At 48.1% G+C, this 17,326-nt stretch overlaps 1 protein-coding gene across 1 annotated transcript in view; it reads right to left on the bottom strand.

Annotated features, from left to right (window-relative positions):
- Positions 1–9,232: 9,232 nt before the first annotated feature.
- Positions 9,233–17,326, bottom strand: part of LOC121580208 (dehydrogenase/reductase SDR family member 11) — a 40,168-nt gene continuing 32,074 nt past the window's right edge. The window contains exons 2-7 of the mRNA XM_041895266.1: positions 16,197–16,406; positions 13,693–13,787; positions 13,344–13,473; positions 11,254–11,346; positions 10,857–10,922; positions 9,233–10,612 (exon numbers count right to left, since the gene is read on the bottom strand). Of these exons, the coding sequence (XP_041751200.1) occupies positions 10,571–10,612; positions 10,857–10,922; positions 11,254–11,346; positions 13,344–13,473; positions 13,693–13,787; positions 16,197–16,406 (636 nt within the window). The 3' untranslated portion in view covers positions 9,233–10,570. The remainder of the gene's footprint in view (positions 10,613–10,856; positions 10,923–11,253; positions 11,347–13,343; positions 13,474–13,692; positions 13,788–16,196; positions 16,407–17,326) is intronic.

Here is a 17,326-nt window from a genome sequence, read left to right as displayed (position 1 = left end):
GTGGACACGCTCTCGTATCCTGAGGGCGCCGGGTGGATGGTTGCCAGGTAGAGTTCCACCTGGAGCAGGAAACCCTGACACCCGGCAGCTGTGCCATCATAAGCCCTCGGGAGCGAGAGCCGAATCCCACTGGACCCCGGAGATGAAGCGATGGGCATAGCTGATGGTGGTGGTATCGTCGGAAGAAGTGTAGACCAACTTCTTCTTTCCCATCGCTTCTCGGTTTTCACCACCTGTTCCATGGCGGTGCCGAGAGCCTGGATCATAGCCGCTTGTTGTTCTACGCGCTCTTATATTGATCCAGCTGGCACCGGCGCTCCTGCTGACTCCATGTCTAAAGGTGCGTAATTCTGTCACAGCGACGTGTATGCAGTAGGCGAAGTCAAGAGCAGGACACCAAGCTACTGGCAGAAACTTTACTGGATGCAGTGCAAATACAAAGTACAAAGGCAATCTCAATCAGAGAGGAATTAATATGAACCGCACACATGGGCAACTGCCGCAAAGACCAAAACAATTGCGCACAATACACAATGAGAAACAGAGGGTTATAAAGGGAACACAATAAAACATAATGGGAAACAGGTGTAAACAATAAAGACCAAACATGACAAACACCGAAACATCGATCAGCAGCAGCTAGTACTCCGGGGACGACGAACGCCGAAGCCTGCCCGAGCAAGGAGGAGGAGCAGCCTCGGCTGAATCCGTGACAGGCCAGCTCTAGAAAGAGTCTTGGTGGTTCCAAACTTTTTCCATTTAAGAATGATGAAGGCCACTGTGTTCTTGGAGACCTTCAATGCTGCCAACATTTTTTGGTACCCTTCCCCAGATCTGTGCCTCGACACAATCCTGTCTCGAAGCTCTATGGACAATTCCTTCGACCTCAAGGCTTGGTTTTTTCTCTGACATGCACCTGTAGTCAGGAATGGTGGAGTTATTGTTTCCTACAAGAGCACAAAACGTGTACATTTCTAGAAATCTTTGAAATGCAAGTCCGGTAATGATCTTTTTTTTGTCTTAAAGGGGCAGTGTTGTATTTCGAGATGGTCTTGAATAAACTAAGTAGCCAATAGGAAGAGGGTAGCATAATTTGTCTGATTCTCTTTAATAATGGTATGGGAATAATAATGCATTTTATTTTGTAAAGTGGTTTCTTGCATCAAACAACACAACATTTTCAGTCACCTCCGTGTCTGAAGGACAAGTGGATAAACAGGTTAATGACAAGCCCTGTATGTTTTTTTCAAAAGTCTCATGAAATGTAGGCCTACATTGAACACCACATATTGGCTGCTACTGTAAGCTGAATGATAGAACAGCTATTTCCATGTTAAAATGTTATGGGATGCATTGTTTCCATAGTTTTTAATGGTAGGCAACTCTGGTAGGCCTACATTATGATCAAATAGCCACAGTAGCCTACTTGACCACTGTCTGAAACTGTAACTTTAAGCGGGTACAGCTTAAAGTTCCATATAATTTTCACAATGTTGAAGTTTACACTCAGCAGACCTGAAGTTTGCTCCGTGCCGCAAAAAATTAGAGGGAACATTGGGAGTGAATACTTTCTGGGGGCACTGTACATCTTTATGTGCACTAACTAATTTCATAGGATTATTAATTTGGTGTTCCACACATGAGGAAGTGGAAACTCAAAACACATTAACTAACTAGATTGCTAACTCTAAATATAATAGGCTACCCACTGCTAGTAGCAATGCATTCATCCAACAGTAAATGTAATGTCCTAAAAAAAACTGCTGCTACCCATGATACCTATAGGCCTATGCCCTTGCAAAGCCATATCATATCTTGGTTGTAAAATAGTTGCTATTAAGCTGAATATTTAATAATTATAAACAAAGAATTATGCCTACAGAATGCTGATACCCTACTCTCTTCGACAGGGACAAGGGGACAAAGCTTCCAAGGCTGTGTTTTTCCTGCAATTGCATTTTGAAATGTTCAGAAGGTGAGCAGAACACATTTTCTCTCGAGCACATGGGGGGAGAGGAGTGGCTCGCTCATCACAGCCAAACAGGCATAGGTGTCACGGATTCAGCCGAGGCTGCTCCTCCTCCTTGCTCGGGCAGGCTTCGGCGTTCATCGTCGCCGGAGTACTAGCTGCTACCGATCGATGTTTCTGTGTTCTACTTGTTTTATCTTTATTGTTCACACCTGGTTCCCATTATGTATTGATTTCTTCCCTATTTAACCCTCTGGCTCCCACTGTGTTTTGTGCGTGTTTGTTCATGTTTGGTTGTCGTCTGGTGAGCGGGTTTGTTCCTCCCTGCGTGGAGGTTATGTTATTTACGTTACCTACGAGTAAAGTACGTTTTCGATTAGCTCTGTGTCCTGCGCCTGACTTCGTCCTACCGCATCACACTGACCACCTGACAGAAACACGCACCTTAAATGGAGTCAGCAGGTACATTCATTTCGTCCGGATCAATGGAGGAACGTGTCCAACAGCAGGCGACCATGATCCAGACTCTCGGCACCGCAATGGAGCGCGTGTTGAACACCAAGGAGCGATGGGAGAGAGGTGGTTATCCTCCTCCAACTACACAACCACCCACACCACTGTCCACCCCTTCGTCACCTGGGTCCAGTGGGATTCGGCTCTCGCTCCCGAGGGCATACGATGGTACAGCTGCCGGGTGCCAGGGTTTTCTTCTCCAGGTAGAGCTCTACCTGGCTACCATCCACCCGGCTCCCTCGGGATACGAGAGCGTGTCCGCCCTCATCTCCTGTCTGTCGGGGAGAGCGCTCGAGTGGGCCAACGCCGAGTCGGGAGGAATAGACGCAGCGTCAGTACGCTATGAGGATTTCACCTGCCGCTTTCGGGCGGTATTCGATCATCCACCGGAGGGGAGAGCGGCGGGGGAACGTATATTCCACCTCTGACAGGGGAAGAGGAGCACACAGGACTTTGCACTGGACTTCAGGACTCTGGCTGCCAGCGCAGGATGGAATGAGAGGGCCCTGATCGACCACTACGATGCAGCCTACGGGAGGATGTTCGTCGGGAACTGGCCTGCAGGGACACCACCCTTAACCTGGACCAACTGGTGGATATGTCGATAAGGCTGGATAACCTGTTGGCAACCCGCGGACGTCCGGAACAGGGTCCGTCCATTCCATCCCCCAGCACCTCCGACCCTACCCCTATGGAGCTCGGAGGTGCTGCGCTTAGGGAAACCGGAAGAAGGGCCGTCTCCTGCACCAACTGTGGCCGCAGAGGACACACTGCTGGTCGATGCTGGGGAGGGTCTTTAGGGAGTCGAGGCAGTAGGCAGAGCACTGGTGGACCGTCTCAGGTGAGTAGGCACCCGACTCACCCAGAGCTCCCTGTTGCGCATATGTGTATTGATATCGTATTTCCAGAGTTTTCCCCTCATTCCCAGCATAAGGCGCTCGTAGATTCAGGCGCAGCTGGGAACTTTATTGATCGTCAGTTTTCCCGTAGTTTAGGGATTCCTATTGTTCCTGTTGATGTGCCCTTCCCTGTACATGCCTTAGATAGTCACCCTTTAGGGTCAGGCCTGATTAGGGAGGTCACAGCTCCACTCTGGATGAAGATGCAGGAGGGTCATGAGGAGAAAATTAGTCTCTATCTGATTGATTCTCTTGTGTTTCCAGGGGTGTTGGGGCTTCCCTGGTTAACTTCTCCTAATCCCACGATTTCATGGCATCAGAGGGCTCCCAAGGGATGGTCAAGTCAGTGCTCGGGGAGGTGTGTAGGTGTTTCCATAGGGGCAACTATGGTGGAACGTCCAAACCAGGTCTCCACCATGCACATTCCCCCCGAATATGCCGATTTGGCTCTCGCCTTCTGTAAAAAGAAGGCGACTCAATTACCACCCCATCGAAAGGGGGATTGTGCGATAAATCTCCAGGTAGGCGCTGCACTTCCCCGGAGTCACGTGTATCCCCTGTCACAGGAAGAGACGGCGGCTATGGAAACATATGTCTCCGAATCTCTGGGGCAGGGATACATTCGGCCATCCACTTCACCTGTCTCCTCGAGTTTCTTTTTTGTGAAGAAGAAGGATGGAGGTTTATGCCTGTGGATTGACTACCGGGGTCTCAATCAGATCACTGTCAAGGACAGTTATCCACTACCGCTCATTGCTAGTATGACAGAGTCATTGCACGGGGCGCGCTTCTTCACAAAATTGGATCTCAGGTGAGCGTACAACCTGGTGCGTATCCGGGAGGGAGATGAGTGGAAGATGGCATTTAGTACCACATCTGGGCACTATGAGTACCTCGTCATGCCGTACGGGTTGATGAACGCTCCATCAGTCTTCCAATCCTTTGTAGATGAGATTTTCAGGGACCTGAATGGACAGGGTGTAGTGGTGTATATAGATGATATTCTCATATACTCCGCTACACGAGCCGAGCATGTGTCCCTGGTGACCTGTACGTCAAGGCAGAGAAATGTCTGTTCTTTCAAAAGTCTGTCTCCTTCTTAGGGCACCGCCTGTCCGCGTCAGGGATGGAGATGGAGATTGACCGCATTTCGTCCGTTTGTAATTGGCCGACTCCAACCACGGTTAAGGAGGTGCAGCGATTCTTAGGGTTTGCCAACTACTACCGGAGGTTTATCCGGGGCTTTGGTCAGGTAGCGGCTCCCATTACCTCCTTGCTGAGGGGGGGACCGGTGCGACTGCAGTGGTCAGCCGAGGCGGACAGGGCGTTTTGGTCACCTGAAGTACCTGTTTACCTCGGCTCCGGTGCTGGCTCATCCGGATCCCTCCTTAGCATTCACAGTAGAGGTGGACGCATCCGAGGCTGGGATAGGAGCTGTACTGTCTCAGCGCTCGGGTACACCACCAAAACTCCGCCCCTGTGCTTTCTTTTCGAAGAAGCTCAGCCCAGCGGAGCGCAACTATGATGTGGGGGACCGGGAGCTGTTAGCTGTGGTTAAAGCTCTGAAAGTGTGGAGGCATTGGCTTGAGGGGGCGCTAAACACCCTTTTCTCATTTTGACTGACCACCGCAATCTGGAGTACATCTGGGCGGCGAGGAGATTGAACCCTCGCCAGGCAAGGTGGGCCATGTTTTTCACTTGTTTTGTGTTCACCCTTTCTTACAGACCAGGTTCCCAGAACGCTAAGGCAGACGCCCTGTCCCGACTGTGTGGCACAGAGGAGAGGTCCATTGAGCCCGCTCCCATACTTCCAGCGTCGTGTCTGGTGGCACCGGTGGTGTGGGAGGTTGACGCGGACATCGAGCGGGCGTTACGTACAGAGCCCACTCCCCCCCAGTGTCCAGAGGGTTGTATGTACGTGCCATTAGAGGTCCGCGATCGATTGATCTATTGGGCTCACACGTCACCCTCCTCTGGTCATCCTGGCATCGGTCGGACAGTGCACTGTCTTAGTGGGCAATACTGGTGGCCCACTTTAGCCAAGGACGTGAGGGTTTATGTGTCCTCCTGCTCGGTGTGAGCTCAGTGTAAGGCACCTAGACACCTGCCCAGAGGGAAATTACAACCCCTACCCGTTCCACAACGGCCGTGGTCCCACCTATCGGTGGATTTTGTTACGGACCTTCCCCCGTCACAAGGGAACACCACGATCCTGGTCGTTGTGGATCGGTTTTCTAAGTCCTGCCATCTTATTCCTATGCCCGGTCTCCCTACGGCCCTACAGACTGCGGAGGCCCTATTTACACATGTCTTCCGACACTACGGGGTACCTGAGGATATTGTATCTGATCGGGGTCCCCAGTTCACCTCGGGTCTGGAGGGCGTTCATGGAACGTCTGGGGATCTCGGTCAGCCTGACCTTAGGTTTTCACCCTGAGAGTAATGGGCAGGTGGAGAGAGTGAACCAGGATGTTGGTAGGTTTCTGCGGTCCTATTGCTAGGACCGGCCGGGGGAGTGGTCGGGTTTTATCCCCTGGGCAGAGATGGCCCAAAACTCCCTCCGCCACTCCTCCACTAACCTTTCTCCATTTCAGTGTGTGTTAGGTTATCAGCCGGTCCTGGCACCTTGGCATCAGAGCCAGATCGAGGCACCTGTGGTGGAGGAGTGGTTTCGGCGCTCGGAAGAGACCTGGAACGCTGCCCATGTATGCCTGCAACGGGCCATCAGGTGACAGAAGGCGAGCGCCGACCGCCACCGCAGTGAGGCTCCGGTGTATGCACAGGAGGACCGGGTCTGGCTCTCGACCCGAAACCTGCCCCTTCGCCTGCCCTGCCGGAAGCTGGGTCGGCGGTTTGTGGGGCCATTTAAAGTCCTGAGGAGATTGAATGAGGTTTGTTATAGGTTACAGCTTCCTCCTGAGTATCGTATTAACCCCTCGTTCCATGTGTCTCTCCTCAGGCCGGTGGTAGCTGGTCCACTCCAGGAGTCTGAGGTACGGGAGGTTCCTCCGCCCCCACTGGACATCGAGGGGGCACCGGCGTACTCGGTCCGTTCCATCCTGGATTCGAGGCGTCGGGTGGGGGGCCTGCAGTATCTCGTGGAGTGGGAGGGGTACGTTCCAGAGGAACGGTGCTGGGTCCCTAGGAGGGACATCCTCGATCCCTCCATGTTGAGGGATTTCCACCATCATCATCCGACTCGCCCTGCGCCGCGTCCTCCTGGCCGTTCCCGAGTCCGGTGTCGGCGCACGGCTGGAGCCGCGTGTCAAGGGGTGGGGTACTGTCTCGGATTCAGCCGAGGCTGCTCCTCCTCCTTGCTCGGGCAGGCTTCGGCGTTCGTCGTCGCCGAAGTACTAGCTGCTACCGATCTATGTTTCTGTGTTCTACTTGTTTTGTCTTTATTGTTCACACCTGGTTCCCATTATGTATTGATTTCTTCCCTATTTAACCCTCTGGCTCCCACTGTGTTTTGTGCGTGTTTGGTTGTCGTCTGGTGAGCGGGTTTGTTCCTCCCTGCGTGGAGGTTATGTTATTTACGTTACCTACGAGTAAAGTACGTTTTCGATTATCTCTGTGTCCTGCGCCTGACTTCGTCCTACCGCATCACACTGACCACCTGACAATACGGGTAGGGTAGACACTTTCATTAGAGGAATCATGAAGATAATGCACTTTACTGTTTGACCAATTCATGGTTTTAGCCGCACAAAAAATAGGACGTTTGAGTGAATGTGCTTTTACTATATTTATAGGCATCCTTTTTTGTTTTTTTACGATTCATGATCTTCTTTGAGGTGCTGGCCATCTGTGGGCTTTATGGTGAGACCAGTGAGTACGTGATGGTGTGTGTGTATTTGTGTGTGTCGTTACAGGAATGAAAATACTAAGTTCTATTTCTTCCCTCTATTATATTCTCTCTGACAGGTGTGAAGTGGCTTTCAGCAAACTTACTGGAGATGACAGGAAGTAGGACTAATATCTTCTTTAGAATGTGCTGGATGTTTGTGTCTACTCTTCTGATCACTGTGAGTCATCTTCATTCACGTCAACAGAATTATAGTGTCTACAAATACAGCCCCATGACAAGGGCACATCCAGGTTTGAGAGTAGGAATACTTTGAATGCAATTGATAAATGTATTTCATCATCCCTCTCTCTCCTCTTGTGCAACAGGTGATCCTGGTGTTCACGATCATCCAGTTTAAACCAGCCAGCTATGAGGACTACGTGTATCCCCTGTGGGCTCAGGGGATTGGCTGGGTCATCACCATGGCGTCCAACATCTGGATCCCATGGATTTTTTGTGTCATTTTTGTCATGTTTCATAAAGTCTAAATGTTTTAATAGAGTTTTGTCTTCCTCCCCTGAGAGATTAGTAAAGTTAATCACCCCCTATTCACCGGAGAATGAGAAGTCAAAAGTACCATACTACCTGGAGACGGGAGGACAGACATACCCAAACATAGCAGTCATCAGCTCCTTTGTTCCTCTACCAGAGAAGCCTCACATTCAGAGAAACCTCTGATACGGACTCTCCCTACTGATGGCCTCTGTACCTGTGAGGCTGGGACTATGATAGGCTTGGAGAGCCAGGTGAGGGTTCACTCTGTATGTCAAGCCTGTTTCACATTGGGACTGGAAACCAAACTGTGGACTGTCTGTGGCCTCAAGAACTGACCACTATTGGTGTCACTTGAGACTTATAAAGTATTACAGATTCATCAATGGGGAAGTGGATTGTTCTCCAAGTGAATGTCAGACCTTTTTTAAACACTATTAGTCAAAAACAAATACACAAAATGGATATTTTACATCCAAGAAGCTTACCTACCTCTGTTTTGAGTCGTCAGAATGGAATATGATGAGGAGTGAGTAGTGGTAGACATTACGGATAGACCTTAACTAACCTGTCCATATGTTGCACTGTCTGAGCTTTGGTATTATGTCACGTAAAAATTATAAATAAATGCCACATGTGGCCATGGATAACCTAAGTCAATTATCTTAGAACTGGTAGTTAGGCTATATATTATGTAATATATTCATTGCAATCTGACAAAGGGTAACTTTCCGTGACTCATAAATGATAAGTTACTGTTGTAAAATTATTGTAAATGATGTCATGTTCTTGTTCTTTATTTGATATACTGTATTTAAAAAATACTAAAATAAAATGTTTGAAAGGAAATTATGCCTTATTAAATTATGTAAAGTATTATAAAAGCTCCAAATAATCAGGATATTGTCATTGGAGTAGGAGAAATACTGTCATGTCATGTTGTGTAAGGCAAAATTAAAAAGCCAACCGACTAAGTCCAAAGGGTGTGCAAGGTTTTTACAATCACCAGTAGGTGGCGTCACAAACACCACTACAGAAAGAGGTTCCTTAGAAAAACATATTCAGAGGGGTTTCGTTTATAAACCTGTCCGAGATTATACCATCTAGTTGATATTTGTTCAATGAACAGAATAGCTCTACGAGTGTAGGTCTATTTGGATTGACAGTAAAGTGTTATCAAGAAGAAGAAAACACATGGCGAAAACAAAACAGGAGCCACCTTTGACAATTCTTATTTAATTTTATTGAGAAATATCTACTGTATCATACAAGTACACACTTGGGGAGAGTATACATGTGTACTCTTTTTAATTAGTCACTTCCTCTAGACAAGATGCAAGTGTTTTCTTTATACTCCTCCAAATAGATCCAAAGTGCAAAACATAGAGAATGATAAAGGCTTCTAGTGGCCAAAAGGCTGTATTAGCATGGGCAGCGCCATCAAGGACATCCACCATTTTAATGTAGTCAGCTGGGTGGGACTTCCAACTTCATTGGCTGATTCCTCCTGGTGACCCTGTTGGAGTCATGTCCAACCGGGTCATCAGGAGGGATCAGCCAATCGTGAAGAAGAAAATGTACTACTTCAAAATGAAGATAGCCTCAGTGTTGCTGCCCATACTGTCACAGATGCCATAATGATACAGATACAAAGATGAGTATTCTATCTATCTCTATGGTGCAAAACAATTTAAGGGCCTGATTCAATCAGATCCGCTTTAGCCAACATCTGCAAAACGGATGTTTTGACAGTGTCGGAGGTGGACCTGTGTTAGAGCTGTCAAATCCACAAGCATCTCCCGGCAGGTGTGGCTTCGTGACAATGACGAAGAGCAGCTGCTCATCGATTTGACAGCTCCAACGCTGTTACACCTCCGACACCGCCAAAACATCAGCTATGCAGGTGTCGGCTATTGCCGCTTAACGATTGATCTGATTGAATCTAGGCCTATCTCACATGGTTGATTTATGGAGTGATGGGGTTGCGTAATCATGCTTGACTGTCCCTTATACACATTTGCTGATTGGTGATCGATTCCCACGGGGGGCCAGTATGAAAAATGTATGCACTCACTAACTGTAAGTCGCTCTGGATAAGAGCGTCTGCTAAATGACTAAAAATGTAAATGTAAAATGTGATGGTTGACATAAGTTTTGAAAAACATACAAGAGGGACTTACTTGATACATACCAGGCTAACCAAATCTGCTTGTTATTAAGTCAAAATAGTAAAAATGGATTGAGCGTCTATGGTTAGAGGGTACAGTATATTAGCCAAATCTACCAATAATCAAAGTTAAAATACTTATATAAAAAATTATACAAATAACAGCAGTGTTTTCTTCCATAATTTTAAACATATATGTAATATGACCTACAAAAAATAAACGTTAATGTGCAATTGATGGCATACTCTTCCCTCTGTCTGTCTGTCTGTCTGTCTGTCTGTCAGGATGGTCATGTTGAATAGATGACCACATAAGAACAGGAGCAACAACCTTCTTCTCCTCCTAAGTTTGAAGTGGCTTCATTTTAAAACAAGGCTGTCAGAGCAATACATCAAAGCCCATGTTTTAGCAGCACTCACAGTAATTCAGTAGTGGTTAAGAGTACCTGCCCACCCTCTCCTCTCCTTCACTCCTCCTCCTCTCATCTCCAGACCAGAGATCCCCCCACCACACACAGCTTCCTCCACCCCTCCTCAAACTGATCCCTTCAGTCCAAATCCAGTTGAACACTAGTTTGTTTGTTTTTGTCGTTGCCCAGCAGGGGTTGCTAAGGAGTCGTCACAATGGTGCTTGCTGCTTGGCTCTATTGGCTCCTCCAGCTGCTTAACTTCCTGCTCTGTTGCTATGACTTCTGTTCCACCGGCCTCATCTGCACATCTCCGATCTAGAGGCCGACAAGCAGGGTTACATACACAAACAAACAAACAAACACAAATAATAGAGGCACCCAACAAACTGCATGAATGTCCTCTATAAAAGCGCACTGTTTCAGACTATGCAGGTTAGGGCCATTGACAACATATAGTACCATTAGTCTATCTAAGAGTTAGTCTTGACTTGAGAGAGAGGCAGGATATAAGTAAGCCAAGTGTTGACAGAAGCAACAGACAGACAGAGCACTACTTTACCTGGACATGAGGAGGGGCGCCCAGAACGTATGTGACTGCACTGGCTATGTCTTGTGCTTTCAAACACTGCAGACGAAAAAAAGGCCAATTAGTAATACAGTTTGTTAAAGTATTTGTATTGAGAGAAGACCACAGGAGGCTGCTGAGGGGAGGATGGCTCATAATAATGTCTGGAACGGAGCAAATGCAATGGCATCAAACACATGGAAACCATGTGTTTGATGTATTTGATACCATTCACCTGATTCCGCTTCAGCCATTACCATGAGCACGTCCTCCCCAATTAAGGTGCCACCAACCTCCTGTACCATCCACCAACCCACCCCCCCACACACAGACTTACACACACAGACTCACACACACACACACAGACTCACACACAGTCTAGCTGCCTTACTTTTATACTCTCATACACAGCAGCTGCTTTCTCTGGATCACTGTTGTGGTGCCGGAAGGCAAACTCAGTCTCCACTATTCCAGGGGATATACACTATGGAAGAGAAAGGCACAAACCATGCTCGTTATTGATGTTTATAGACACACACTGTCACGCCCTTGCTCTGGGGACACTGTTATGTTGAGCCAGGGTGTGTAGATCTATGTATTCTATTTCTATGTTGGGAGTTCTAGTTTGTTTATTTCTATGTTGGCCTGAGTGACTCCCAATCAGAGGCAACGAGTGTCAGCTGTGGCTGGTTGTCTCTGATTGGGAGCCATATTTAAACTGTCTGTTTTTCCCTTTGTGTTTGTGGGTTCTTGTTTCTAGTTGGTTTGTGTTAGACCGTGAACTGTCACGTTATCGTTTTGTTGTTTTGATCGTGTATCATAAATAAAGAGTATGTTCGTCTGCAACGCTGCGCCTTGGTCCTCATCTCTTACCGACGATCGTGACAGAAGAACCCACCAAAACTGGACCAAGCAGCGTGTCCAGGAGCCATCGCCAGGGGAATCGCTAGCAGATCTCCGTGGCAACCTCGACTGGGTCAAGCCTAGTGAGGAGCAGAGAGGGTGGACTTGGGAACAGTGGAGGAAGAGCTTCAACTGGGTCAAGCCAAATGAGGAGCTGAATGGCGGGAGTTGGAAGCAGAAGAGCGAGAGTTGGGCGAGAACTATAGAGGCCTGGCCCACGGGGAAGAGAGACCCCCAGAACATTTTTAGGGGGGGGCTCACGACGTCGGGGCAGCAGGAGGCCGCGATAGAGCGGTCCAGCGGGTTGGCAGAGGAGGCCGCCAGGTTACGGGGGCCACTGGTCGAAGAGGGGATGGAAGGTGTAGAGGCACGGCGAGAGGTACTGGGGTGTGTTACCAGTCCGGTCCGGCCCGTTCCAGATCCCGGTGTAGGGCCAGTGGTGTGTGTCCCCAGCCCGGCCCGGCCTGCTCCTGCCCCTCGCACCAAGCCTACGGTGCGCGTCGCCAGCTCGGCCCGGCCTGTTCCTGCTCCTCGCACCAAGCCTATGGTGCGATTCGCCAGCCCGGCCCGGCCTGTTCCTGCTCCCCGCACCAAGCCTATGGTGCGCGTCGCCAGCCCGGTCCGGCCTGTTCCTGCCACTCGCACCAAGTCAGGGGTGCGAGTCGTCAGGCCGGTCCAGCCCGTTCCTGCTCCACGCACCAAGCCAGGGGTGCGTATCGTCAGCCCGGTCCGGCCCGTTGCTGCTCCACGCACCAAGCCAGGGGTGCGCATCGTCAGCCCGGTCCGGTCCGCTCCTGCTTCCCGCACCAAGCCAATGGTGCGCGTCGCCAGCCCGGTTCGGCCCGCTCTTGCTCCTCACACCAAGCCAGTGGTGTGCGTCGTCAGTCCAGCACGGCCCGTGCCTGTTCCACTGGTGCCTGGTCCGGCACCGGTCAGATGCGTTACGCCGGAGCTAGAGCAATCCGCTCCATCAGTGTGCAGTCCAGCTCCGGCCAGCGGGGCCAGACCGGACCAGGGGTACTTTGGGGGGTTGGAGAGGGAGTGGGGATCAGGCCCGGAGCCGGATCCGCCGCCAAGGGGGGGGGGGTACTGTCACGCCCTGGCTCTGGGGACACTGTTATGTTGAGCCAGGGTGTGTAGATCTATGTATTCTATTTCTATGTTGGGAGTTCTAGTTTGTTTATTTCTATGTTGGCCTGAGTGACTCCCAATCAGAGGCAACGAGTGTCAGCTGTGGCTGGTTGTCTCTGATTGGGAGCCATATTTAAACTGTCTGTTTTTCCCTTTGTGTTTGTGGGTTCTTGTTTCTAGTTGGTTTGTGTTAGACCGTGAACTGTCACGTTATCGTTTTGTTGTTTTGATCGTGTATCATAAATAAAGAGTATGTTCGTCTGCAACGCTGCGCCTTGGTCCTCATCTCTTACCGACGATCATGACACACACACAGACAGACATGCATACACATGCACGGACGAACACACACACATACTCAACAATCATCTTTCTATCTAATAATTGTATAAGACATTTGTCAGATTCATATGAAAAACTGTGACAAGGTAATGTTGCTCTGCTCACCGTGGCTCTGATGTGGGTCTTTGCTTCCCGTAGCTCTTGCCGCAGCCCCTCGGTTAGAGCAGTCACAGCATATTTTGTGGCACAGTAGAAATGTTCATCTGCACTAGGTACCATTCTATGTCCCCCCATACTATAGCAGGGAGGGCGGGAGGGAGAAAAAGAGATAAAGTGAGATAATGGCATGTATATGATTGTGCTACACCCCCATCCTGTATCCCTCTGAATCTTCTGTCTAAAACCAAGAGTAAAATTGTAGGCCTTCCTCACTGTATCTCCTGAGAGAGTATTTAATCATTTAAATGTCAGTTGTGACAGGCATTTAATGGGTTGTAAAGAAGCTGTAGTCTACCTGTTAATATTGATGATGTGGCCATCGTCCACATTCCGCTCTTTCATTGACTGGTAGGCCTCACGGGTACAAATGGACAAGGCCAGGACATTCACCTATAGGGGAGAGCTTCTGTCAAAAACAAGCACCTGCATCTGCCTTCACACACAAAAAGACCGTCTAGGTGAATGAGAATACAGTTATAGTTCTCAACAGTGTCAAAGCTAAGGCCCCTTCTGAAATTACATCCCAAAAAATGACAACAGACCACAAATGACCTCAGATACTGGCTGGTCACACAGGTAGAGAGAGTGTCACTGTGTGTCACTGTGTCAGATTGTGTCATCTGAACCTGACCTGTCTCCTCCATCATGTGACCATGTCACAGTGACTTTGAGAGTGACGCCAGGCAGGGCAGGTTAAAGCCACAGTGGCGTTGCTAAGGTAGCATTGGGGGGTTGCCGTTGCAGAACAAGGTCTGCATACAGATTACACCATCTAAAAATATACACGCCATACACACTGATCTTGGCTGCCATGGCAACAGATGGACAGGCGTTAGAAATGCTCAGCTCCTCTGGAGGGATGGGACTACTTTTTTAGTAGGGAGGCTCAGCCTGGGGGTCTTGAATGGAATGGTCAAGAGCTCCATGAATCACAGTGTAAAGAAAAGGCCCAGCATAATAGATGGAGGGAAATAATGCCTGGCTTCTTCCACAAGTGGATCTCTTTGTAGTACCACTGCCAGGTCTCCTCTCATAACCAATGAAACGACTTCTTGTGAGGGGGAGTGTGTGTGTGTGTGTGGTTATGTGGGTTCACTGAACCCCCTGAACTATGCTTCACACCACCTACTCTACAACTGCAAGTATTTCACTTGCTTAGCTAGTTATCCTCTTCATTTGTATTTCTGCTCGTTAAAGCGTGTATGTGTGTAAACCTACAGTTGAAGTCGGAAGTTTACATACACTTAGGTTGGAATCATTAAAAATTGTTTTTCAACCACTCCACAAATTTCTTGTTAACAAACTATAGTTTACAGACAGATTATTTCACTTATAATTCACTGTATCACAATTGCAGTGGGTCAGAAGTTTATATACACTAAGTTGACTGTGCCTTTAAACAGCTTGGAAAATTCCAGAAAATGATGTCATGGCTTTAGAAGCTTCTGATAGGCTAATTGACATCATTTGAGTCAATTGGAGGTGTACCTGTGGATGTATTTCAAGGGCTACATTCAAACTCAGTGCCTCTTTGCTTGACATCATGGGAAAATCAAATGAAATCAGCCAAGACCTCAGAAAAAAAATTGTAGACCTCCACAAGTCTGGTTCATCCTTGGTACCGCATTCATCTGTACAAACAATAGTACGCAAGTATAAACACCATGGGACCACAGAGCCGTCCTATCGCTCAGGAAGGAGACGCGTTTTGTCTCCTAGAGATAAAGTACTTTGGTGCGAAAAGTGAAAATCAATCCCAGAACAACAGCAAAGGACCTTTTGAAGATGCAGTAGGAAACAGTTACAAAAGTATCTATATCCACAGTAAAACAATTCCTATATCGACATAATCTGAAAGGCCGCTCAGCAAGGAAGAAGCCACTGCTCCAAAACCACCATAAAAAAGCCAGACTACGGTTTGCAACTGCACATGGGGACAAAGATCGTACTTTTTGGAGAAATGTCCTCTGGTCTGATGAAACAAAATGGAACTGTTTGGCCATAATGACCATCGTTATGTTTGGAGGAAAAAGGGGTTCCTTGCAAGCCGAAGAACACCATCCCAACCGTGAAGCACGGGGGTGGCAGCATCATGCTGTGGGGGTGCTTTGCACCAGGAGGGACTGGTGCACTTCACAAAATAGATGGCATCATGAGGAAGGAAAATTAGGTGGATATATTGAAGCAACATCTCAAGACATCAGTCAGGAAGTTAAAGCTTGGTCGCAAATGGGTCTTCCAAATGGACAATGACCCCAAGCATACTTCCAAAGTTGTGGCAAAATGGCTTAAGGACAACAAAGTCAAGGTATTGGAGTGGCCATCACAAAGCCCTGACCTCAATCCTATAGAAAATCTGTGGGCAGAACTGAAAAAGTGTGTGCGAGCAAGGAGGCCTACAAACCTGACTCAGTTACACCAGCTCTGTCAGGAGGAATGGGCCAAAATTCACCCAACTTATTGTGGGACGTTTGTGGAAGGCTACCCGAAACGTTTGACCCAAGTTAAACAATTTAAAGGCAATGCTACCAAATACTAATTGAGTGTATGTAAACTTCTGACCCACTGGGAATGTGATGAAAGAACTAAAAGCTGAAATAAATCATTCTCTCTACTATTATTCTGACATTTCACATTCTTAAAATAAAGTGGTGATCCTAACTGACCTAAGACAGGGAATTTTTACTAGGATTAAATGTCAGGAATTGTGAAAAACGTAATTTAAATGTAATTTGGCTAAGGTGTATGTAAACTTCCGACTTCAACTGTATGTGTACAGTGTGTGTGTTGTCCACTCACGTCGATCATGTTCTTCCAGCCGTCTGTCTTGCCACTGAGCAGGGGTTCATTGTGGGCCAAGCCTGCATTGTTGATACACACGTCCACCCCCAGGTGCAGCGTCTTGATGGCAGAGAACATGGACAGGATGTCCTCCTCACAGGACAGGTCACACTTATAGGGGATCAGCGTGCCGCTATAGCCCGCGCTCTGGCACTCTGCTGCCAGCTTCTACAAACACAACACAGATAGGGAGAAGACATCGGTCACAAATCAGGTAAACACGTGACATAAGAAAAAATTTTTACCCACATTTTCGTGATATCCAATTACGATCCAAATACGATCTTGTCTCATCGCTGCAACTCCCCAACGGGCTCGGGAGAGGCGAAGGTCGAGCCATGCGTCCTCCGAAACATGACCCGCCAAACCTCGCTTTTTAACACCCGCTTTTTAACACACGGCCTGTTGTGACACAGCCTGGGATCGAACCCGGGTCTGTAGTGATGCCTCTTAGACCGCTGCGCCACTCGGGAGGCCCGTGACAGGAGAATCTAAGAAACTCCTGATTAAAACATTGCGTGTTGTCCTTTCAGCATTCAAAATTATTAGTAATGAAATAGGCCTAATGAATTTAGTCAGTCACATTGATTTCAGCTGTAAAGAAAAATCACCCTAGCCATTCACCCATACAGTATCAGAAAGGAGCCATAACCATAAAACCAATCCCTGTATTGCATAAAAGAAAGATGACCAGGGCAAACCCAGGCTAGTCAGCTGCAGCACACCATTACAAACATTTAATCTAGTCTTGTCTGAAATTGATTAGTCAAGAAAACAGAGTGTAGGAACACCATAATGCCAAACATCTGCAATCTCAAAAGTGTTGTTGACAAAATTCAGGTATTATACAAGTTTCCTTTTGGGCCATATGTCTGTCTAGACACAGTGTCTGGTTTAAGGAAATAAGAAATACGTTTATGACCCTTATTAACCATGACCCTTATGGACCTTACTCCTCCACTAAAGATGTAGCCACAGTCCCTGTCTCCCTGACCTGCTCCAGGCCCAACCAGCACAAACAGGTCAGCGTCCCTCCCTGCAGGCCTCCAGGACGGTGGATCTGTCTGTCTAATGCGACTGGACACAGA

Source organism: Coregonus clupeaformis, chromosome 13 (genome assembly GCF_020615455.1).
Source record: "Coregonus clupeaformis isolate EN_2021a chromosome 13, ASM2061545v1, whole genome shotgun sequence".
NCBI lineage: Eukaryota > Metazoa > Chordata > Actinopteri > Salmoniformes > Salmonidae > Coregonus > Coregonus clupeaformis.
Note: the sequence above shows the minus strand (reverse complement) of the source record. Positions and strands in the feature narration are given on the sequence as shown.